Here is a 24,655-nt window from a genome sequence, read left to right on the forward strand (position 1 = left end):
TATAGTCAGGTTTCGGACCCGTGTTCTAAACCTGGCAACGATTATCCTTTCACTTATAGGTTCCCACTTCATAAGCGCAGAGTGTGCCTGAGCGCTTAGTAGGAAGCCAACTCCGCGATTCCGGGGAGCGTGTTCACCTCGTAAACCAGAGTATATCAGAACTTGTCCCGACGGCGTTCTGTGTTCTCCAAAGTTTGGCCAACGGACTTCACTCAGTCCCAGGATCTCAAGCTTCCTGCGGCGTGCCTCATTGGCAAGTTGTGACAATTTACCCTGCTGGGCTAGGGTTAAAACGTTCCATGTTCCTATTCGTGTCCGTTGTTTCGTGCTAAGAGTCGTCGCCGTAAAATCAGTCCGTATTCTTTCATTATCGGATTCTCGAACAAATTGGGGCCGGGATGGGGCTGCCATATTAGGTATAGCTTCCGGGGAATAGCATTTCATACTCAGCCGCTGGATGCCAGAATAGACGCTGTTGGAGCCGCATCTCCTTGGTGAACAGACGCTCGATCAGTCTTTGAGTGCGCTTTGAGCGACACACGGTCGCTATGATAGGGCTTGCTTGGGGACACATGCAACTTTTTATACAAGTCCAACAGAGCCCACTGTCGAACCCCACCACATTTTAGGCAGGCCCATTGATATGTACAGCCAGTCTATGCTAAGCTAAGCTAAACCATGAAATAAAATGTTCGCTAATGTGCGATCTCCATGACATATTGTTTGTAGCCAAACCCACAAGTTGTTTAATTTTTAAACTTTTTAATAATTATCGAAGAACAATAATCAAAAATCAATAGTCTGTATGTTCTTACATTGACTCCTTCTTGATCCGATGGCACAAAAATATTGAAAGTCTATCATATTTCTATAACGCTTTTCAATTTCCGCAATTGTACCGCAAAATGGACAACACAGACGTAGTCCTACACGCTTAAAATCAATAACACAGAGATGTGTTTGCTTCACACAAAACGGACCTAATGCAGAACAGCACCTAGATGAGCGACAGTTACACAGCCACAAAAATAGCTCGTGTGGTTTTATTGAAGCTTGGATTTCAATATTTTCAACAGTATTTCGTTCCTCATGAAACAAGGAATCTGTACAAACGTTTACATGTTGAAAAGGACCGTTATCACGACCGTACGAGGCATTTTTGTGCCTGTGTAACTGTCGCTCATCTAGGTGATGTTCTGCATTAGGTCCGTTTTGTGTGAAGCAAACACATCTCTGTGTTATTGATTTTAAGCGTGTACGAAAAGAATTCTCATGAAAATTTAAAAAAAATCCCATGGAAATTCCGGAAAATCCTCCGTGGAAATTAAAAAGAATTTTCAGTGACGATTTCGAAGCATTTTCTTTGATAGTTTCGAAAAAATTTCCTCAGAAATCCAGAGTAGTGGAAATTAAGACGAGTGTGAATCCTATATTATCAAAGCGTTCTATAAATAAGACCGTTTTGTGACTGATCAGCGAGCTCTGCCTATATTGCGGGCGTTAACCTTTCCGTTTCTGACGTCTGTTTTTCAGGACTTTCAAAATTAAACTGCTGTAAAAATCACATTTCTTGACCGATTATTTCACAACAAGTTGCATTCGATCCAGATGGATCCCAATTTTTTTATTCATACTGGATTTGAGTCAATCCTCAGTGTGGTTCCATAGTGCGTTGGGGTCAGTTTCCCTCGGAAATAGCGGCCATTTACAAATTTAAGTCAAAACAGGTCGGATTTGAGTCAATCCTGAGTTTCCCTCGGAAATAGCGGCCATTTACAAATTTAAGTCAAAACAGGTCGTATGACCGCTCAAACTTCATGATTTCACAAAAAAAATGATGCCAGTGATATTTTCAGCGTTGCTGGGCCACTCAAGTTCAACCCGGCTACAATTCGGGAGACCTCCGGAATGGTCATTTCCTAAATTGAGTCAAAATAGGTCGTGCGACAATCAAACTTCATAATTTTACAAAGCAATAATGGGAATGATATTTTTAGGGTTCCTGGGATGCTCGAGTTCAATCTGAGCACATCGGTCGTTTTGAATAAGTACCCGAGAATCGTTTGTAAATATATTTAATGCGTATAAAAGGTGCCTGTGATGTGTGGTTTGGCGCGCACTCAAACATATGTAAATGCACGCGCGCCAAAACACATATCTCAGCCGATTTTGATAACATGCGCACATTTTTCATGGCAATCAATGAATTCCGAAGTACACATCAGTACACATAAATCAGCCGGAAACTATATAAAAGTTTATTTAATCATCGTATAATGTTGTGTGGAATTGATCTTTATTATATCAGCTGTCTTTGTTCCAATTCTGACCTCCACCGGACAAACCGAACCAATTTTTGTAACGAAAGAGTGTCGGAGGTGTATTTTTCATATTTGAGGCCAGCTTATGCAACAAACGATTGAGCTGGAGTTTTCAGAAATTGATTTTCTCACCCAAAGGCATAATCCGGGGGGTGCCCTGTAGAATTCGACAACTTTTCCTATCCTGGGCCAGTCTGATGGAGACATATATCAGAACAGAATACCTTCAAATCTTTCATGAGCCTTATCAATATTTGACGTTTTTTTGCAAAAGGCGTATTGTAACTAAATTCACTTATCTACTGTCCCTTTTTATTCATACTCCATTAAATTCCACCACGTTTTAATATTAACAACTAGCGAAAGAAACCCAGCTTTGCCCGGGTGTAGCAAATGTCACAATGAACTATTTGCAGCACCGCACTCTAGATCAATTTCCGTGCGTTTTTTTTATTTTCCTCAACAGCTGACCGAATATTGTATTCTAATTTTTTTTTTTACATTTTCCCGTTAAATTCACCAACTTTTTGTATATACAAACCTTGCGGATCCCAAAACGAATCGATTAAGGGAACAAAATTTGCAAATCGGTCAACCCCTTCGCGAGTTAAATCGTCAGGAAGAAAATCGCAACTCATTTTTATTATATAGAAGATGTGCAGTTATATATCACATTGTGCATGTGATGGAATTAAACTGAAATTTCTTTCAAGATACCTTTCGCAAAACACGCCGTAGGATGATATGGCTCATGATACATTTGTATTCTGATTTATGTCCTTAATTGGAACCCCGAAAAGGGGTTCCAGTGTACCTACAACTGGGCATCATATTTCCTAATTCGTTCGGAGGTATCACAAATAAGTTTTCTCCGGGATACGGTTATGAGAAGACGATGTTGGTGCAAAAATAAACAAAAAATGTCCAAAATGGCCACCCGAAAGATCCCACGAAAAGTTCGTATAAATCTAAAACCGATGAACCAACATATCCAATCGATCGACCCTCTAGAACTATGGAAATATCTGGTTTACAACTGAAAACTTTAAACAAATCCGCGAAAAATTAAATTAGCCAAATTAATTGAAATTTGATGGCGCTAAAGTTTTGGTAAATGTACCTCACTAAAAACTATTTGAATGAAAAATATTTTTGATTGATTATAATCTCTTAGAACTAGGTAAATCATAGCTTTGAAGGGTGTGTAATCAATTAATTGGCAGCAAATGCGACAAACTGTTGCTTCACAAGTTAGAGTGCTCTAAAAAGAAATCCGAGCTCACACTGGATCGCGCCCTAGTGAGGCGCATACAGCTGCAAAATACAATGGGATTTTTCAACTTCGGCTGAGTCAAATTCCTACTGGAAATTGTGAAATGCGTGTGAAAATTCCTACCCCAAAAAAGGGATTGACATTCAATACAAAACACACAAAAGAGACTGTACAAGGAGGGACCCGCTACGACCGCTTGCATCAATGTTTGCCTATAAATAGATAAATTCCAGTTGCTAAGGTCCCTCCTAATAGCGCTTCTTGGAAATCGAATCTATTTTTGGAACCTGATAATCAGTTACAAGCCATGAAAGCCAAACACAAGCCGGGAATTCCAACTGCTATTCATGCACTTTTTCGATTCCTACTTCACACACGCGGGAAGAATGCATTCATGATAATTCATGTTTCAAGAGACCCGGAGCCTGTTTCGGAGGGGAGGTAGCAACGTTTTGAGCATAAGCACGAGGCTATATTTAGTCAATCTCGTTTCGATTCGATAGCTGAATGTAGGCTCTTTCGGCGTTGGAACAGCCGCAAGCGAAAGCATGGTACATTGCACACGTTTTCTTGACTGTTTCCAGGTTGGGACGGGCGCCTTCAGTTGACGTTGGCTTAGGTATGCACATGTGCGCCTTAGACTGTGTTTGAATAAGAAGAAAGGGAGATATTCTTTTTCGAATATTTTGAACAATTCAACGGTTTTACAGCTTTAAGCACTATTTTCCTTACAATGTGTGATCACAAAAATGTTGAAAGATGTATATATTTAACAAACAATATTTTTTATCGGTTTTATCGTATTTATCATTTATTGGTCTGATCTGATAAATGATATCACTCATCAATTATGAAATGCAAAATTTGACCATTTTAAACGCTCTTATATATCACACTTTTCGTACGAAGCATTTTAAAATTGTGTATGAATCGTCACCTCATCACACTTCTCACAACCCCTCTTCTACTCTAGGCATTATGTAATTTATAGGCCTTCCTTCATTTTTTTTGTTCACAATTAATAGAATAATAAACTTCAAACTGAGATATCTGTAAAAGTGACGATTTATTCGCAATTATGTAGTGCGGGGCTTCTTTTGACTCTAGAGGCTACTTTGGATTTTTGATTTTCTTAAAAAACTAAAAGTTAAAAATACCAAATTTGAATAAAAAAAGTTGCCATCCAACTATCAACAATACACCGGAATGGTCATAATGGCAATTTGAGAGTAGTTTACGTTATAATTCTTGTTTCAAAATGTCTAAAGTAGCCCCCGATTTGTCAAAAGAAGCCCCGCACGACGGTACCCAATTTAGCTTAAAATAGCAAAACTAGGTCTGTAAGGTTACTCAGAAAATTAATCTGACCATAAGTCGTGAATGTATTAATCGATCAGGTCAAATTTTAAAAGCAAACAGTGGCAGTACTCTTTAAATGAACTTTGCCATCAAATCTGGAAAATTCAGATGCAAAAAAACTGTTTTACTCACATGGTTTACTCGAAGTCGACACTAACGTTTTTTTTTATTTCTCCAACAATCACCCACAGGTCTTCAAATTACCCCAGTTCGAGGAGTTATGCTCGCACGAGCTCAGCATTACACAAATCATCCCGCACGAGGGCTGGTCGGAGCAAAACCCCACCGAGCTGCTGGAAGCGGTGCGGTTATGTGCGGTCGAAGCCTGTTATAAGTTGGAAACGCTCGGCTATTTGGTCAGCGATATCGCTTCGATTGGTATTACCAACCAGCGCGAGACGACCGTTGCTTGGGACAAACATACCGGCGAACCACTGTACAATGCAATCGGTATGAGAATTCAATTCCTTGACGACCGAACTAATTTAGATTAACGACACACCTTAAACTTTGCGATTTCGTCCATTTTCGTTATCTAATCGATTGAGCGACGCAGTAGATGAGATTTAATGATAGCATCGGAATTTTCGGCGGTTCTAATCTAATACATAACACCTTTTGTCTGGATTTTTTTTCAGTTTGGAATGATATCCGAACAAATTCCACTGTGGACAAAGTGCTGGCCCGCATTCCAGATCAGAACCACAACCACTTCCGACAGGTTTCAGGACTGCCGATTTCTCCTTATTTCTCCGCGCTGAAGCTTAGCTGGTTGAAGGAGAATGTTCCTGCCGTGCGAAAGGCGTGCCGGGAGAAACGATGCTACGCTGGCACCATCGACACCTGGCTAATTTGGGTAAGAGCTCGTGAGAAAACTTTTCCATACATCGATTAATCGTTTTCAACTTCAAACAGAATCTGACCGGAGGTCCCAACGGGGGTGCATTCGTGACGGACGTCACCAATGCTTCGCGGACACTTCTCATGAACATCGAAACGCTCTTCTGGGATCCGATGTTGATCAAGACGTTCAACCTGCACGTGGACATGCTACCGGAGATTCGCAGTTCCTCGGAGATCTACGGTCTCATCAAGTACGACAGTATTCTGGACGGTATTCCGGTTAGTGCCATCCTAGGGAACCAGCAGGCCAGCTTACTGGGGCAGCGCTGTATTCGGGAGGGTCAGGCCAAGAACACCTATCGCAAGGGTTGCTTCCTGCTGTACAATACGGGAACTAGGGTTGGTAGTGAAAATTGTTGACCAGCTGAATATTTTTCCATTGATTTTGATCGAATTATACATTTTTTTTAGTGCGTACATTCCACACACGGTTTGGTGACGACGCTGGCGTACAAAATGGGTCACGACAAGCCGGCGGTCTACGCATTGGAAGGCTCGATAGCAGTCGCCGGTGTGGCCATGAAGTGGCTTCGGGATAATCTGGGATTACTGAAAGACATTCCAGTGGATTCCGAGCGGGTAAGTTTGAACTAGAGTTTTGTTCAATCAGCCAAAAGTCGTTTATTATGTATTGTGAAGCAATAGGGTTTTGATAATAGAGTTGCCTAAAAGCGAAATTTTTGATGATGAAATCTACGGCATTAACAATCGGGATTACCGGATCTCAATATTGATGTAACTAAAGATACTGGTATTATGGAGAGATCTAGGAATGGAACACACATTGAAATGAATGCGTCCTTAAAATAGAATATCTACACGTCAATTTTCTCGATTGTCGAAGTTTTTAAATTCGACAGGTAGCTCTCCCTATTTCGACGGTATTCTGGATTCCTTCAATTCGCATACAATTTTGCGTTGACCGTCCCGAAGTCCTCTCCATTTCAATGTGTTTTGGCCAATTTTCGTTTGGGGTTCTCTCTCCTCGTAAATATATTCAAAGTTTAAGGCTATTTGACAACTTTTGAGATAAACTCTTCGAAAACAGGAAGGGACTATTGTTACCGCTTTTCCCATTTGTTTGTTCTCGTTCTTTCATCGATATCTTTCCATATATCGAGATGTGAAGAGTTTATTGTTATTCTGAACTAAAGGCGAGGGGGCTCTTCATTATAACAGAATTTGAATATTAGCCTGATAGAAATAGGCATACACAGGGTAGAAGATCCGTCGGTATAAATGGATTGTAATATTCATCTAAGTCCAACATTAGAAATGATTTGTTTAAATTGATCAATATGGTTGTATCTGACTAAATTGAACGGTGAAATAAATTTTATACTGATAGGTGGATTACTTTATCATGCTCAATGACTCTGTTTGACTTCTAGTTAAGTTATGGCTGCGAAAATGTGGCTACGGGGGATCCACGAAATGATTAGTAATTAGCACTCTGTCAAAGCAATGAAATACTTCCAAGGTGCCAATGAACTGCATGATCATTTTGGCGAGAATCGGCTATATATACGTTTTCAGTTTTGGTCTGTCCATTGAAAAAACGTGAACTTAAGTGTGCTATTTAACGACATTAAACAAGATTGATTGAATTAATTGGCGATAACGTAGGTTGAACAAATTATTAATTCGTCAACATGTTCACAACCATATAACAATAGATAAAATAGGGTAAGAATTCTAACGACGTTCATCTAACAGATGCCTATCAATTGCTTGTCTATTACTTCACTTCTGCCAAACGACGATCAAAGATTCTTCCGGAACTTACTTAATCAATTGGTGTTACGTTTTGCTTTCAGATTGCCGGCAGCGTGTTCTCAACTGGTGATGTCTACTTTGTACCTGCTTTTACCGGACTGTTCGCGCCATACTGGAGGAAGGACGCCCGAGGGTGAGTACCAACTTCCGAATTTTGATTTGCAATTATTTTTAGCCACAATGTTTTACTTTGCTGTTATCAAGTTTGGCAAATATTGGAAGACATTCATCGTGTTCTTGCAGTGGCGTAACTAAGGGGAACGTAGGGAACATATTGTCGGCGTAGCACCAAATTAGAATTCGGAAGTCGGGACTTCCGAACCGAACTTTCTTCCGAAGTTTTATCTGTCAAACTAATTGATGCGTTGTTTAGCGCATCTTTAGGCAAATCCAGCGCACTACTTCCGAAGTTGGGTAAGTTGCCTGTATCTGGAGAAAAATCCAACTTCGGTATAAAAAGCGTTCTAACTTTGTTCCGGATAGACAATAAACCCGCTTGCTCTTGACTTAGTCGAGTTAAATACGAGACATTGAGGATCGAAAAATCAACTTACTGTTGAGGTTTGAATGCGTTATTAAAAGTTACAATCAAGTATTAGAATGAATAATACTTACTCGTCTCATGACAAGTTGAATAGATATAGAATCTGAATAGTACTTACGGTCAAACACTAACGACATCTGTTGATTTCAGTTAGTTGGGCAAATCACGAACCAGATGGCGGTAGTGAGCAAACGTCAAACTCGAGCCAAAACGTTGCACGCGCCACGAGTTATCGACTGGCCAACTAATGATTTTTTTAATTGACCAGCAAATCAGTGAACGATAGAAATTTGACGAGTGTTATGTCTGTTTGTCTGTGGAAAAATGAAGAAGGAAAAAGAAAGAAGAAAAAAGGAAGAAGGAAGAAAAAGAAGGAAAAAGAAGAATGAAGCAGAAAGAAGGAAACAAAGAAAACATAAAGTAGTAGGGATAAAAAAAGTAAGAAGAGAGAAGGGAAAAGGGAGAAAGAAGAAAAAAATAGGAAGAAGAAAGAAGAAGGACGAAAGAAGAAGGAATAAGGATGAAGAAAGAAGGAAGTAGGAAGAAGGGATTAAGAAAAAGGGAGTGGGAAGAAGGAAGAACGAAAAAAGGAGAAAAGAAGAGGAAAAGGGAGGAGGCAGAAGGATGGAAGAAGAAGGAAGACAGGAAAATGAAGAAATAAGGAAAGAAGGAAGGATGAGAAGAAAAAAGGAAAGTTTAAGAAAGGAAAAAGAGGAAAGGAGAAAAAGAAGACAGAAGGAAAGAAGAATAAATAATGAAGAAGGAAAGGAGAAAGAAGTACAGAGAAGGAAAGAGAAAGAAGGAAGAATGAAGAAGGAAAAAGAAGAAGGAAGGAAGTCCTTTTCGACCTTTTCTTGCTTTCGACCTTTTGTCTCTTTTGAGTTCTTTTTGACCTTATCTTCTTTCAACCTTTTGTCCCTTTTGTCCTTTCGTCGTTTTCGACCTTTTGTCTTTCGACCTTTTGTCCCTAACCTGGTTGAAAAACTGTTTAGTTTCTCTACATGATTTTTTGAAAATATGTTTCTACAGGAAGCTCTCCATGGAGGATTTCAATGCATTTTACAGGGAAGGGTAGTTCAAGATTTTTTTATGTACAGGTTATCCGACTTGTAAATATCCCCAACTCAGCCATCTTGGATTTTTGTATGGAATTTATGCTCGTTTGTTTACGTTTTGCACTGAAAATGTATGTGATCTGGCCGAAAGGGTTATTTGGCCGAAAGGGTCATTACGCCGAAAGGGTCATTTGGCCGAAAAGGTCATTTGACCGAATATGTAATTCGAAAATTGAGAAATGAGTTTTGAAAAGTGAGACGTCTCACTTCTCACTACTTATTTCCCACTTCTCACTCTGAAAGTGAGTAGTGCGAAGTGAGAAGTGAGACGTCTCACTACTCACTACTCATTTTTCACAGTTAGGAGTGAGATATTAGGTGTGCTAATGTTACTTCTCTATTCTCACTCCTCATTTCTCACTTCTCACTGTAAAAAGTGAGAAGCGCGAAATGAGTAGTGAGGCTTCTCACTACCCACTTCGCACTACTCACTTTTCACAGTGAGAAGTGAGACGTATCCCTTCTCATTTCTCACTTTTCGCTGTAAAGTGAGAAACATGAAGTTAGTAGTGAAACGTCTATCAACCACTTCGCACTACACCCGATTCTGTTTTTACACAGATTTTTTTTACATGGCCATGTAAAAAAAATCCCATACAAAATTTTTGCAAAGTTACTCCATTTTCCATGATTCGTCGAGAAATCATAAAACTTTTTTTACACGGATTTTCAAATTTTGAACTGAAAACTTTTTTTACACGGAACGCATCCCCCGTGTAAAAAAAGAATCGGTTGTACTCACTTATTACAGTGAGAAATTGGGATTGAGGATTGAGACGTCTCTATTCTCACTCCTCATTTCTCACTTCTCACTGTTAAAAATGAGAAGCGCGAAGTGAGTAGTGGAACGGGTCACTGAGTGAGCAGGGAGAATTGAGAAGTGAGACGTCTCCCTACTAACTTTACACAGTGAGAAGTGAGAAATGAAGATTAAGAAAAGAGACGTCTCACTGCTCACTCATCATTTCTCACTTTTTAAATGATCTATTCTGCCAAATATCCTATTCCGCCAAATGTCTCTTTCGGCCAAATGACCCTTTCGACCAAATGACCTATTCGGCCGGATTACCCTTTCGGCCAAATGATTATCGGCCAATGGGTTTCAGCCTAATGGTTTGTTCGGCCTAGTGGCATTCGGGCAAATAGCTTTCGGCCGAATGGGTTTCAGCCAAACGACACTTCTCCGTATTTTACTACCTATTGAGTTCCTCAAAAACTCCTCCCAGAGCATCAAGGCTTTTCAAGGAAATTCATGAGATTTTTATGTTGATACTCTTGAAGCAATTCCTTTTACTTATCAATAAGATTCATCAGAAATTGACCTTTCTCGTCAAAACGCTCCAACGATTTTTTTTCCCAAAGAATCCTTATTTTAAACGCCTTTAAAAAAAATAAAGCAAAAAATTAAAAAGAGCTGGTTTTTCAATTCGGCCTTACATTCACCCGATTTTTAATCCACAGCGGATCAACTCTTCAGGCCGATTCACACGTGCAGCGCTTTTTCAGCGCAGGGACAAAAAAAAATTAAAACTACATTCAAACAGCATCCAGCACACAATCAAGTTGCCAGTCGTGTGCAAATTTGACCGTGCAAATTAATAGAACGGAATGTGTATGAACCAGGCTCAAATCTCAAAATTTGAATATCATTTAATATTGTAAAGCATGGATTCAACATATTAAAGTCAGATTTCTTAAAGACGCGCTTCAGTTAGGTTTAAAAAGTGATAGAATCATCGTTTGTCGGTACAAATCAACCACAATTCAAAATATTCATTCCAATATATCGATAAATCGATAATCATTTTTTACTTTTGAATATCAATTTGCTATTGAGGATCAGGCGGCAAATTTTGTTTGGAACTTTTAGAGCTTACTGCGAACTGCGAGATATTCGTACCTGCATTGGCGAATGTCCGATCAAAACAAACACAAATTAATGACGAAGCTGTCTGCTGAGTGTCGACGCAAGTGATAGTAAAATGAATATTTCCGTGCTTGATTAGAGGCTTTAAATAAATAATATAGGAAAGTTGATCTTAAATCAGTAAAAGTATTAACTGAGACAATAAAACCAGATACATTTTTGATAGGAACGTCACAATACTAACAGAGACAATCTAACCAGATTTTTGTTTTTGATACCTCGAGAAGTACATTCATGAATTGTTTTAAGAAAGATTCTTAAAAAAATTTGCTCCAACTTTTTTTCTGAGCTCCTTTTTGAGTACATACTTCCAAAAGTTTTCGCAGAAAACCCTTCACAATAGTTTGTTTTTTTAGTGTTCCTCCACGGAAAGTTCTTCAGGAGTTTTCTTGAATAGCTTCCATAATGCCAGTAAAATAAAATTTCCAAAATTGTCAATAAAGAAATCAGTGTATAAGTAATAAATAAATATAAAATTTCCCTAAATTAATTAAAAAAATCCATAAACAATGGGAAAAAATTCACAAAAAAATAAGCATAAGTTTTTATAGCAAAAATTTCAATTGTAAAAGAAGAATTTTCAATTAGGAAATCAAAATGTTTCATGCTCAAAAATATTTTTTTATAAGAAAATTTTCATGGAAAATATAAAAAAGCAATAAAATTGATTAGATTTTCCATAACCAATAAACGCTTTTAAAGAAGGGGTCATCTATGAAAAAAATGCTCTGTTTTATTGCTTTTTAGATTTTTTTTAATGACAAATTTCATATTTTTTCTTGCTTTCTATTGATTTTTTTGTGGAAAGTTTTGTAATTGTTTATTTCTAACTTTGCCCTAGCAGCACACTTGCTTCACATAGGTTACTGCAACTCACATGTGACCACATTTAGTCACATATAAGTTGCTGCAACCATTTTTGTTTAACTTGTGTTGCTCGGGTGATTTATTTATGGAAATTTCAATTTTTTTCGATGGAAATTTTTGTTCTGTGGAAAATTCATAATTGTTTATGGAAATTTTGCATTCTCAAATCTCGATAAAGAAGCAATGGACTTTATATCAATTTTGTTTGACTCAAATAAGAATATAACTTCATTACCCGGAGACTATTTGAGCATGATTCCCTCGAAAATATTAGGTGAAACAACAAGCGGCCATTTTGGATTATAAAAAAACTGTTTTTATCTGTGATTGACCTTTTTCATAGTTTTTTTCTCAAAAGATGCTGAAAAAATATTTCCCAGATAATTAGAAGGGTTGCATTGAAACCAAAAATATGAACTAGTCACGCCCATGTGTATTTAGCAAATGGATCGTTATATAAAAGTAAATCAGTATTGCAAAATGCTTCCAGAACCCGCACAGTCTTGCGAAACGCACGGGGTCTCACCCATGTTCATCAATTTCTTGGTCTACCTCAATTTTCACAACTTTTCAAATACCTACCACCTGATTGTGATCAACATAATTCAATCACAGTAATTCGGATTTCGCGTAAAGAGTTTGATCGTTGAATTAATTGTTTTGGTTTTCTTGTTTTCACGAGTGAAAAAATGAGCTACTGTGATATAAAACAAAGATATTTGACACATAAAGTACCGCCTTGAACGAACATGTTGTTCACAAGATTTAATGCGCCATTAGCAATCCAATATTTTAACTGACTAACTCAATGTTACTAAAGTCTAGAGTCCAGAAAGAAGCTAAAACAAACCGCGTAATAAACAAACCCTAGTGTACAACTACTTTTTCCAATGCTGTTGTTTTGTTTACTATGGTCACATACTATGGGGCAGGTCACCGACTAATAAAATTGCGCGGATAAGTGCAGACTTTATGGCGGCCATCATTGATAATCTACCAATCACGTCGATTGTGAGAATCTCAACAGATTGCGCGTTTTGCATAATCGGTCAGTAACCTTGAATCGGAATCAAGCAAAACGCGAAAACAAAAAGATCTAAAGAAATTCACGTAGGGGAACGGTTCGCCACTTCATCTTATAGCTCCTATTTCCATCCCATCAAAAACAAAGCAATGGAAAGGAATTTGGTTTGTTTATTATTTTTGTGATTTTTTTCAGCAGTGAGCACGCATGTTGACAAAAAGAAGCGACGAATTTGGTGCCGTATTTCTTTGTTTAGCGATGAGATGGATATATGTACAGTGAGATGGAGATCGGAACAGTTCCCCTATTTCCAGAGAAAACGCATTAATTAATTACGTAACGACGTTAGATTTCTAATACACGAGAAGTCATCATCATCACTAGGTGGATTAACCAGTTTTCTGTGCGAAAAAAAAATCGTTTCATAACCAGTCGGGGGCTGGTTCGATGATGAGGTGATGCTCGAATGCGCTTTTACGATTACGGCCAAAGGTTGTCCCAGTTCACTGCAAAAAAAAACACTCAAACATATTTCCATGCGTTAACCGAAAACAGAGCTTGCTTTACAACGGCTCTAATAATCACTCGAACTTGTCAGTTTACTTTGATATATGACTTGTTTGATAAACACGTCAATTTCCCTATCGCTCAAATTAATGCGGCGTCAAATTAGACGAGCCTGCGCTGCGATTGGACGCCTTCCAATCGGCATACCGCCAAACGCGGATGATTTTATGAGCAGCACAGTTTCGCCACATGTTGAGAGTAAATCGCACCCGCACCACAAATAGCCGCTTTCGCAGCTCTTGCAACGTCAGTCCAAGCATGATAACTGACTGAGGTGATGCAGACTTTGGCAGGAACCCTGTTCACTAATCGATGGGAATCATTTGCATAAGTGATATGTGGTTTTGAAAAAAAAAATCCCTCCAGATTTCCAGTTTTGGCCAGGTTGGCCGCGGACTTTGATCTGAAACGAAGTTTGTTTGTAGTTTCAATTCAGTGCTGATAACGTCGCAGAAACATTGACATTAGGGCACTGCTTGGGGTCAGTTGGGTGCTGCATCCCTGTGAGTAATCTGTTCCTTGAGCGCGCGCACCATTCTTTATAGCAGGATGGAGGACGATGGTGATAATTCGTGACGTAAGTGTGTGCGCAAATAAACCTAGTTCTGTAAATATGTTTTCTACAAATTCAAAGTGGCAAAACCGGACCCGGCAATCGAATTACTTGTCGACAAGTGTATGTATTGCAGTTACCAGCAAGATTCGGACTGTGACAGACGATGTTGAGCTTACGAGTGCAATAAAGAATAGCAGGTTCTTAAAAAACAGTGTTCTGTTGCTTTCAGTAACGCGTACAGCAGCCTTTCTAGATTACACTAGATTACACACAATCGGTGAGTTGAATAAAAATAGCTTTGATGAAATCAAGTTTATAATCACCATGTTGTGATACGACATTCATGAAGTTGATATTCATTCATGCTTTTTTGTAATAGTAAATACTTGGATCAACTGACTATTCCAAAAGTCTATTAGTAATCTATGAACATATATACCTACCTAATGACCGAAGACAGCTGATAGTTGACTCAAACAATTTGCATGGTACGCATTAAGATTTAATATACATACCCAGTACAGGCCGGACTCGATTATCCGGAGTGTAGAAAAAAAATTCACTCCGGATAATCGAGCCATTTTTTTGTTGTTGCTGAAAATTTGACTTTTGTTCAAATAATCTTTATTTTGGTTATATAATATCTTATAAAATATCCCGTTGGTCCGTTCATGGATTCTGACTACCGTTAGAGGTCAGCGCCGATCCGAAAATCGTCGGCGGCAACATTTGTCATAATTTTGGTCGGCGATGGCTTGGCGATTTTTTTATTACGTTCGTAACGCAAAGTTTTTGTTTCAGGATATTTTAAGACATTAACGGGAGAATCCTTTTAATTTCCCCGGAAAAATCTAATGAGCTGTCCCAGGAGATTCTTCCAAGTTTTTTTTTTTAATTTTCAACAGGAATTGCTCTAAAGTTTTCACGGGAATTTATATGAAATTTTCACGGGAAATTGTTAAGGAGTTTGCCTATACCACCGCGCATGGATGCTTCGAATTTAACAGAATTTCCTTGTGATTTTTTTTAAGTTTCACAAAAACTGTTTCCAACGGAATTTCAACTTGATTTTTTTACGAAATTTCTTTGGATTTCTACATGAAATTCCTTATGTCGTCTATTAGTAATTCTTCGGAAATTTTACGAGAAATTTTTCAAAAGACGGAAGGACCATTTGGTTGAAAGTCATTTGACCGAATACCACATGGCCGAATAACACGTTAAGCCGAAAGCTATCTAGCCAAATTCCATTTGTCAGATACGGTTATTATGAGGAAAATGGTTTGGTGATACGACTAAACTGGTCATTTGGCCGAAAAAGCTGTATGCCCTAACAGGTCTTTTGGTCGAATAGACCTTGTCATCGAAAATCCCCTTGGACGAAAATGTTATTCGGCTGATCAGGTTATATGGCAAAAAACGTCGACCCGTTCAGCCAAACGCCATTTTCGAACAAATGAGCTGTCGGAGCAAACGTCTTTTTCTGCCAAATTATCAGTTCGACCGTATTTTCGGTCAAACGCTTCTTTTTCGGGGGCCCTCCTTAGCCGTGCGGTAAGACGCGCGGCTACAAAGCAAGACCATGCTGAGGGTGGCTGGGTTCGATTCCCGGTGCCGGTCTAGGCAATTTTCGGATTGAAGTTTGAGTTTGATTCCCGCCCTAGTAAGGAGAAAACATTTCGTTAACCGGGAAACGCTCCACTTGTTCTTTAGGTGCTGTGTGAATGTCCTGTCCGTTGTATAATGCTAAGTGTTAAGTATTCAGTCTGTGCGAGCTCTGGTCAAAGATGGTGATCCTGTATTTCTTTCTTTTAAATTCTACAAAAAGATCTTCCTAATTTCAAGGAAATTTACTCAGAATCTCAACGGTAGTGTTTTCGAGATTTCGAAGAATATTCTTCAGAATTTCCATTAAATGTTCTAAGTTTTTTACGAAAAGCTTTTTCGATTTTTGAACGAAAAAATGTAAGGAATTTTCAAGAAAAATAGCCTTTTCACGAGAAATCCTATGGAATTTCAATGGGATTGCCATAAACTGTCGGCGGCGCGGCACACACCTCTAACCACCGCCTTCCGAAAATTCCGGAACATCCTTGAAATAAAACAAAAAATAATGATTTTCTTTGCATAGCACCATTTGACATTCTAACAAAGGAATTTATTTCATTTGATTTATTCAAACTAAGGCCTCTGCAGTATTTGCACGTCGCCAACTGTGTAGTCCACGGAGGGACCCTAAATCGAACTACCTTGCTCTCTGCGCACCTCGCCTTCTTGTCCCCTGTGGATCCCTATCAGGAACCATTTTCACCGGGTTATAGTCCGACATTCTGAGCATAACATTGTGTATGGCCACCGAGTGATTCTTTAGAAAATGAAAATATTCATTTCATAATTAATTCATAAATTACGAAACGTAAAAAATGGCCATTTTTAATCCCCCTTTTTGTATAAGGTATCTAAAAAAATGTATGGATTGTCACACTACAGGGAAACCCCCACCCCTCCCCTCTAAGCGTTACCTTATTAATGGATGTTCCCTAAACACAAGAATTTTTTGTTGTTACTACGCGTATACATTTTCCAGTGTTTGAATCTATACATGGACTACCGTTGGCGAAATAACCATTTTTTCATATAAATATTGAGGCTGTTCACAAATTACGAAACGCTGGATGGAGAGTCAGTCGGTCAGACCGTGCGTTACGATTCATACAAACCAATTAAACCTTCCATATACAAATCGTTACGAGGGGGAGGATGGAGGTTCAAAATCGTCAAATTTAGCGTTACGTAATTTGTGAACGAACCCATTCCGGATATTCCGGAGGACCATTTGGTAGCATGAGTCACAATGTCAATGCTGTACTCATTATGTACATACGAATGCTAAAAAAATATCGGTGCTTTGAATTGAAATTCATAAATTGGCCATTTTTATGAATGTTCTTTTTTTTTTTAACTAATTTTATTTGCTAACTAGTCGACCCGGCAGACGTTGTCCTGCATAGTAGGCGAGAATGTGCGTTCCGAACTGCCCATGCAAAGTTCGCATAGGAATCATAATTTTAGTTTTTCACGATTTGCTCAACTTTACTCGTAATTTTTGCATTAGGAAATATCATATAAACCCGTCGGAAACTGTATCGAATGTTTCTGCTGAAAGAAATGAAAAAATCCATCTAGCCGTTTTCGAGTTATGCGGATACGAACACAGACCATTCCATTTTTATATAGATTATCTAATACATGCATTCATCTCTTAGACTAGGTGTTCCGTGTTTTCTTAACACTATCATCCTTATTTGCTATGTTATAGTTTTAGTTATTATTAATACATTTCAATTGCCTCTGGCAGTTAGAATTTTTCCTCTGGTTGAATTGAACCATGTAGGAATTTCAATGTTTTCTACTTAAACTAATCTTAACCTATTTTATACTAAGGGTACAAGGAGTTAATCGTTGCAATAGAAGATTGCAACGATTTTTGTCTAAAATTGGAAATTATTTTGTTGGACATTTGTTGCAATGTCTCAATATTAGAAATGCTATGAAGTTCATTGGTACTATACCACGGAGGCAACTTCAGAATCATTTTCAGAATTTTATTTTGAATCCTCTGAAGTGCCTTCTTTCTGGTATTGCAGCAACTAGTCCATATTGGCACAGCATACAACATGGCAGGTCTAAAAATTTGTTTGTAAATCAAAAGTTTGTTCTTAAGACAAAGTTTTGATTTTCTGTTTATAAGTGGATATAGACACTTAATATATTTGTTACATTTGGCTTGAGAGCCTTCAATGTGATTTTTAAAAGTTAATTTTTGATCTAGCAGAAGTCCTAAATATTTAGCTTCGCTAGACCAATTAATTGGAACCTACTTCATAGTGACAATATGTCTGCTAGAAGGTTTCAAATAAGAAGCTCTCGGCTTATGTGGGAAAATTATAAGCTGAGTTTTGGAAGCATTCGGGGAAATTTTCCATTTATGCAAGTAAGTTGAGAAAATATCCAGACTTTTTTGCAATCTACTACAAATGACACGAAGGCTACGCCCTTTGGCTGAGAGACCTGTGTCATCTGCAAACAAAGATTTTTGACACCCTGGTGGTAAATCAGGGAAGTCAGGAGTAAAACTGTTATACAATATGGGCCTCAGTATGCTGCCTTGGGGAACACCAGCTCTTACAGGTAATCTATCAGATTTAGAATTCTGATAGTTCACCTGCAGTGAGCGATCTGATAAATAATTTTGGATCAGTTTAATAATGTACAGAGGAAAATTAAAATTCATCAATTTTACAATCAAACCTTCATGCCAAACACTGTCAAATGCTTTCTCTATATCAAGAAGAGCAACTCCAGTCGAATATCCTTCAGATTTGTTGAGCCGAATTAAGTTCGTAACTCTTAATAACTGATGAGTGGTTGAATGCCCATGGCGAAAACCAAATTGCTCATCAGCAAAAATAGAATTGTCATTAATATGAACCATCATTCTATTTAAAATAATCTTTTCAAACAGTTTGCTTATTGAAGAAAGCAAACTGATTGGGCGATAACTAGAAGCCTCAGCTGGATTTTTGTCCGGCTTCAAAATTGGAACGACTTTGGCGTTTTTCCATTTATCTGGGAAGTATGCCAATTGAAAACATTTGTTAAATATATTAACCAAAAAGGATAAAGAGCTCTCAGGAAGTTTTTATGTATGTAGAAAATACCATCATCACCCGGGGCTTTCATATTTTTAAATTTTCTAGTAATAGATCTCACTTCATCCAAATTAGTTCCCAACGAAGCGTCAAAAACATTATCTTGATTGAGAATGTCTTCGAAGCTCCGTGTAACCTGATCCTCAATTGGACTAGTGAGACCTAGACTAAAATTATGGGCACTCTCGAACTGCTGAGCAAGTTTTTGAGCCTTTTCGCCATTTGTTAATAAAATTTTATTTCCCTCTTTAAGCGCTGGAATTGGCTTTTGAGGTTTTTTAAGAATTTTCGTTAATTTCCAAAAGGGTTTCGAACTGGGATCCAACTTCGAGACATTATTCTCAAAGTTGGTATTTCTCAGAATAGCGAAACGTTTTTAATTTCATTTTGCAAATCTCGCCAAATAACTTTCAACGCGGGATCGCGAGTTCTTTGGTATTGCCTTCGCCTCACATTTTTAAGACGGATCAGTAGCTGAAGATCGTCGTCAATAATAATGGAGTTGAATTTAATTTCACATTTAGGAATTGCAATGCCTCTGGCTTCGACAATTAAATTTGTCAAAGATATGAGAGCATTATCAATATCACTTTTGGTATCGAGAGGAATATCAACATCAAAATTCCTATCGATATACGTTTTATATAAATCCCAATCAGCTCTATGATAATTAAAAGTAGAGCTGATTGGATTATAAATGGCTACTTGTGAGATTTCAAATGTCACAGGAAGGTGATCAGAGTCAAAGTCAGCATGAGTTACCAATTGGCCACACAGCTGACTTGAATCCGTTAAAACTAAATCAATTGTAGAAGGATTTCGACTGGAAGAAAAACAAGTAGGGCCATTGGGATATTGAATAGTGTAATATCCCGCAGAACAATCTTCAAATAAAATTTTGCCGTTGGAATTGCTTTGAGCATTATTCCATGAACGGTGTTTGGCATTGAAGTCACCAATTACGAAGAATTTTGATTTATTGCGAGTCAGCATTTGAAGATCAGCTTTCAACAAATTCTTTTGCTGCCCATTGCATTGAAAAGGCAAATAGGCTGCAATGAAGGAAAATTGACCAAAATTTGTTTCAACAGAAACTCCCAAGGTTTCAAAAACTTTGGTTTCAAACGAAGAAAATAATTTATGTTTGATACGTCTATTAATGACAATGGCGACCCCACCACAGGCGCTGTCAAGACGATCATTTCTGTAGATAAAATAATTTGGATCTCGTTTAATGGAGAGTCCTGGTTTTAAATAGGTTTCAGTTATAATGGCAATATGCACATTATGAACTGTTAGGAAGTTGAATAATTCATCTTCCTTACCCTTTAGAGAGCGGGCATTCCAATTTAGAACTTTCACAAAATTATTTAGATCCATTAAAACGGAGTCCGATAACAATTTTTTGTGTGTACTTTATACCAACCTGAACAGCTTCTGGAATGGTATTTGCTTTGAACATTGCATCAATCATGTGATGCAATTGTTCAGTTAAGAAATCAAAATCGGAAGCAGTCATGCTACCTGAATCGGCAACATGCCCGTTATTTTCCGTTGGGACATGGGTATAAACCTCATTTTGAGAAGAGAAATTTTGTCTACCAGCAGCGATGTTTGCATACGTAGGTACATTGGAAAAATTGGAATTTACTGAAGTGCTTGCTACCCGTTGACGAGCGGCAAAATTTGTTTGTGAATTGTGGTGGGTATCAATTGCTCGACCGGTAACCGGTTTCGAAATTTGAGCGTTTGAAAAATTTCTACCCGTCGAATCTGGGATCCGATTGGAATTTCCCGTCATCAATTTTGCACGGGAATTCAAAACTTTTTTGCGTGAAGGGCATTCCCAGAAATTGGATTTATGATTGCCCCCACAATTTGCGCACTTAAATTTATTGGAATCTTCTCTCACAGGACATGCGTCCTTGGCGTGAGAGGTTCCACCACAAATCATGCATTTAGCATCCATGTGACAATGTTTGGTTCCATGACCCCACTTACGGCACTGGGTGGGGTTTTGGAAATTTCCCCAGGCCTGCGGAAATGTTTTCATGTAACACGGACATGGGACATAATACAGGCCTTTTCCAAACTTTTCATATTATTTAGTTCACTTTTGTTAAAATGAACTAAATAAAATTCTTGAGAAATGCCCTTTGGGAAATACCAGAGTGGGATTTCTTTTCATCTTAATTACTTGGACTGGTGAAAATCCAAGTAATTGAGAAATTTCAATTTTAATCTCATCCAGTGATTTATCATCACTGGGGAGACCTTTCAAGACGACTTTGAACAATCGCTCAGTTTTGTCGTCGTATGTGAAGAATTTATGGCGCTTCTCAGTTAAATACTGAAGAAGACGTTTGCGATCGTCAAAGCATCCCGGTAAAACGCGGCAGTCACCCTTCCTAGCAATCTGAAATGAAACCTTGATCCCCTGAAGGTTACTCAAAATCTCATTCCGGAAGCCAGAAAACTCGGCAACAGATACCACAATTGGCGGAATCCTTTGCTTTTTCGCATGAATCGAATCACCTGGGCTAGAGGTATATTCGATTTGCTCAATTTCATCATTAATCAAATCGAACTGATTGCTCAGTTCGATTGGAGATGAATTATTTCCGATATTAGAGTTAGAAGGAATATCTGAATTCTCCAGCTTCCTCCTATTTTTTCCGCGCTTAGGCAGGACGGTCTTGAAACCTTGTTTCTTTGAAGGAAGTGGAGAATTCAGAGACTCCCCCTTCCTCTTGTTTTTATTAATGCTCATTGCTGAGCGTGGAGACGTGACCTTCTAAGAGGTTTTTTCCCAGAACGGTGTCCCTGCAGGATTACCACCGCTTGTCGGAATTTTACTTCCGCAAACGGGTCCAACGTAAAACGAAGGCACGGGTCCTTGCAAAGATCGTAACGGGATCAGTGGGTACAAATAGTGCTAAGAAGCACCGTTGAAGTTAAAATAGCTTCGGGTAGTATTAAAAACTTCCTTCCACAAAGAGAGAAAGAACCGCACAGCACGAAAGCACGATGCGGTCTGATTATGAATGTTCTTAATTTCTGTTCCCTTTGGGTTCTTTCACAAAATTCGTAACGCTGAATTTGATAATTATGATACCTCACTCTCCCCCTCGCAACCCTTTTTGCCTTTCTCGTATACAAAGTATACGTAAAGGCTATAGGATCACTCAAAAACCGAACTTTTGATAGAAGGCTCGGAGACCCATAGTGTTATATACCAATCGACTCAGTTCGACGAATTCAGGTGATGTCTGTGTGTGTGTGTGTGTGTGTGTGTGTGTGTGTGTGTGTGTGTGTGTGTGTGTGTGTGTGTGTGTGTGTGTGTGTGTGTGTGTGTGTGTGTGTGTGTACAAAAATGTGAGACACACTTTTTGGTACTTAGCATTATTCGATTTGCTCGCAGGTTGCAGCCGACGCGGAATGCGGTCTAGTTGTTTCCTATTGAAAATTGGCCTGATCGGTCATTGCGTTCCAAAGTTATTGAAAAAACATTGTTTTGGGAATTTTTTTTTAAAGATTGCAGCAATGCATTAAAATGACCGCAAATGCATATGAATTGATGGAAAAAGTAAGATCCCCTAAAGTTCTATTTCGACCTCTCTTATGTGTTTTTCTTATTATTTTAATGCGCGAGAAAGGCACCACCAACGCTAGGTGGATTGATCTGGGTTTTTATGGAAGGTTTAATTTTACGGACCGTAACGCTTGGTCTGACTTCCTCCCTCCCCCTAAAGCGTTACGTAATTTGTGAACAGTCCCTTAGGAAAGCGAGAAAGACACTATCATTACTAGGTGTCTTGCACATATTGGGTACGTTACGGATACACACTGATAATACATATTTCTATTTTTGTGAGATGGGTAAAAATATTACTCCGGATAATCGAGCCATTTTCACCGGATAATGGAGCCTCCGGTTAATCGAGCCTCCGGATAATCGAGTCCGGCCTGTATATTAAACTAAAACCTAAACCTAAACATACCCAGTTTTCCCAGGTCGTATTAATGGTGTCAGAAAGTCACACTATGACACTATGCCAGAATCTCGGTTGTATACTATTTCGCCGAAAACCATTTCGCTGAATTTTTTTTCGCGGTGCGACATTTCGCGGAATGTACCAAATCTCCGAAACACATTTCGCGGAATGCACCTTTTTTCCGAAAGACATTTCGCGGAATGTACCATTTTACCGAAAGTCATTCCGCGGAATGCCATTTGGCGGAGTTCAGTTAGAATAATTATTATTGAAGTATTTACACTCAGGAAAATCGACACATACTTTATGGCAAAAATCCATGTATTTTGAAATATGCATATCATGTGTCGGCACATACTTATTTGCATACAAATTCACACATGGATACTATGACCCACATGGAAAGTATGTGTGAACGTACATGCAATGCATGTGGGCGCATAGAATATATATGTCGAAATCATGGAATTCATTTCGCTACCCCCATTGCAAAAATCCATGTGTAAACTCATGAATATAATGCGAAGTTTTTTGTGAGTGTACCGATTTCTGCTTAATTACACGCAATCCGGGCTAAATTCTTTTGAATTGTGATTTAAATAATGAAAGATGGTAATTCTAAAGGTTATGTCTACTTCATTAACTAATGCCTCCTCAGGGTTAAAATGTAAAATTGAACACAAAACAATTATCTATATAAAAGAAACAAGGAAAAAACTAAAGAAGAAGGGCCAGGTGGCCAAACACTTAAACTGAAACACTACTGAAAAAATGAAAAACTTTGAATGGATGCGTCTGCCCTAGAGATGGTCGGGTTTCACATTTTGCAAATCTGACCCCGATTTGTAAATTTCCTTCAAACCCGGACCCGACCCGAACCCGGAATTTTTTTTGTCAAACCCGAAACCGACCCATACACGAGAATTTTTGTATTCGTAAACTCGTACTCAACCCGAACCCGACATAATTTAATTATTTAAGCCCGCACTAAAGTTTTGCCCTGAAAATTAAAACTAGATATTTTCTGGTTCTTTTCAAGTCGAAAAAAATGTAAGCCCAATCAACGAACATGTCTAACAATTAATAAAACTGAATAAAATAATATTCAGTATTTTATTTCTGAAACCCGTACCCTACCAGGACCCGATTTTTTTTTATCTATTTTAGTTGATAATGCCTTCTTTAAAAGATCGCGTCTGTCCAGTGTAAGGCGAAAGGAGTTGATAATGCCTTCTTTGAATGGATGTGTCTGCTCGGTATCAGGAGAAAGGAGGGATAATGCTTTCTTTAAGTGGATGTATCTGCCCGGTATAAGGCGAAGGGAGGGGTAACGCCTTCTTTAAATGGATGCATCTGGCCGGTATAAGGCGAAAGGGGTTGATAATACCTTCTTCAAAAGAATGCGTCTGCCCGGTGTAATGCGAAGGGAGGGGTAACGCCTGCTTTTAAAAGGATGCATCTGCTCAGTATAAGGCGAAAGGAGTCGATAAAATCTTCTTTAAAAGAAAAATTCTGATTTAAGGGGAAGAATAAGTAATGCCTCCTTTAAATGGTAGCGTCTGCCCGGTATAAAGCGGACAGACGCTACCATTTCTCGATATTAGGCGAAAGGAAGAAATAAATGATTATTCATAAAAACGTCTATCCGTAACAAAGTAAAGAGAGTAGATAATCCCTTTATCTTGCCGCAGCTCTGGTAGATGGTATTATTTATTT

At 38.4% G+C, this 24,655-nt stretch overlaps 1 protein-coding gene across 5 annotated transcripts in view; it reads left to right on the forward strand.

Annotated features, from left to right (window-relative positions):
* The window catches only part of LOC134224692 (glycerol kinase), a 43,194-nt gene that overhangs the window by 13,563 nt on the left and 4,976 nt on the right, over positions 1–24,655 (forward strand). For all 5 annotated transcript variants that reach the window (XM_062704208.1, XM_062704211.1, XM_062704212.1 and 2 more), the window contains exons 3-7: positions 5,145–5,403; positions 5,592–5,809; positions 5,869–6,195; positions 6,268–6,435; positions 7,674–7,765. In XM_062704208.1, coding sequence (XP_062560192.1) covers positions 5,145–5,403; positions 5,592–5,809; positions 5,869–6,195; positions 6,268–6,435; positions 7,674–7,765 — 1,064 coding nt within the window. The remainder of the gene's footprint in view (positions 1–5,144; positions 5,404–5,591; positions 5,810–5,868; positions 6,196–6,267; positions 6,436–7,673; positions 7,766–24,655) is intronic.

Source organism: Armigeres subalbatus, chromosome 3 (genome assembly GCF_024139115.2).
Source record: "Armigeres subalbatus isolate Guangzhou_Male chromosome 3, GZ_Asu_2, whole genome shotgun sequence".
In the NCBI taxonomy this organism is placed as follows: Eukaryota; Metazoa; Arthropoda; class Insecta; order Diptera; family Culicidae; genus Armigeres; species Armigeres subalbatus.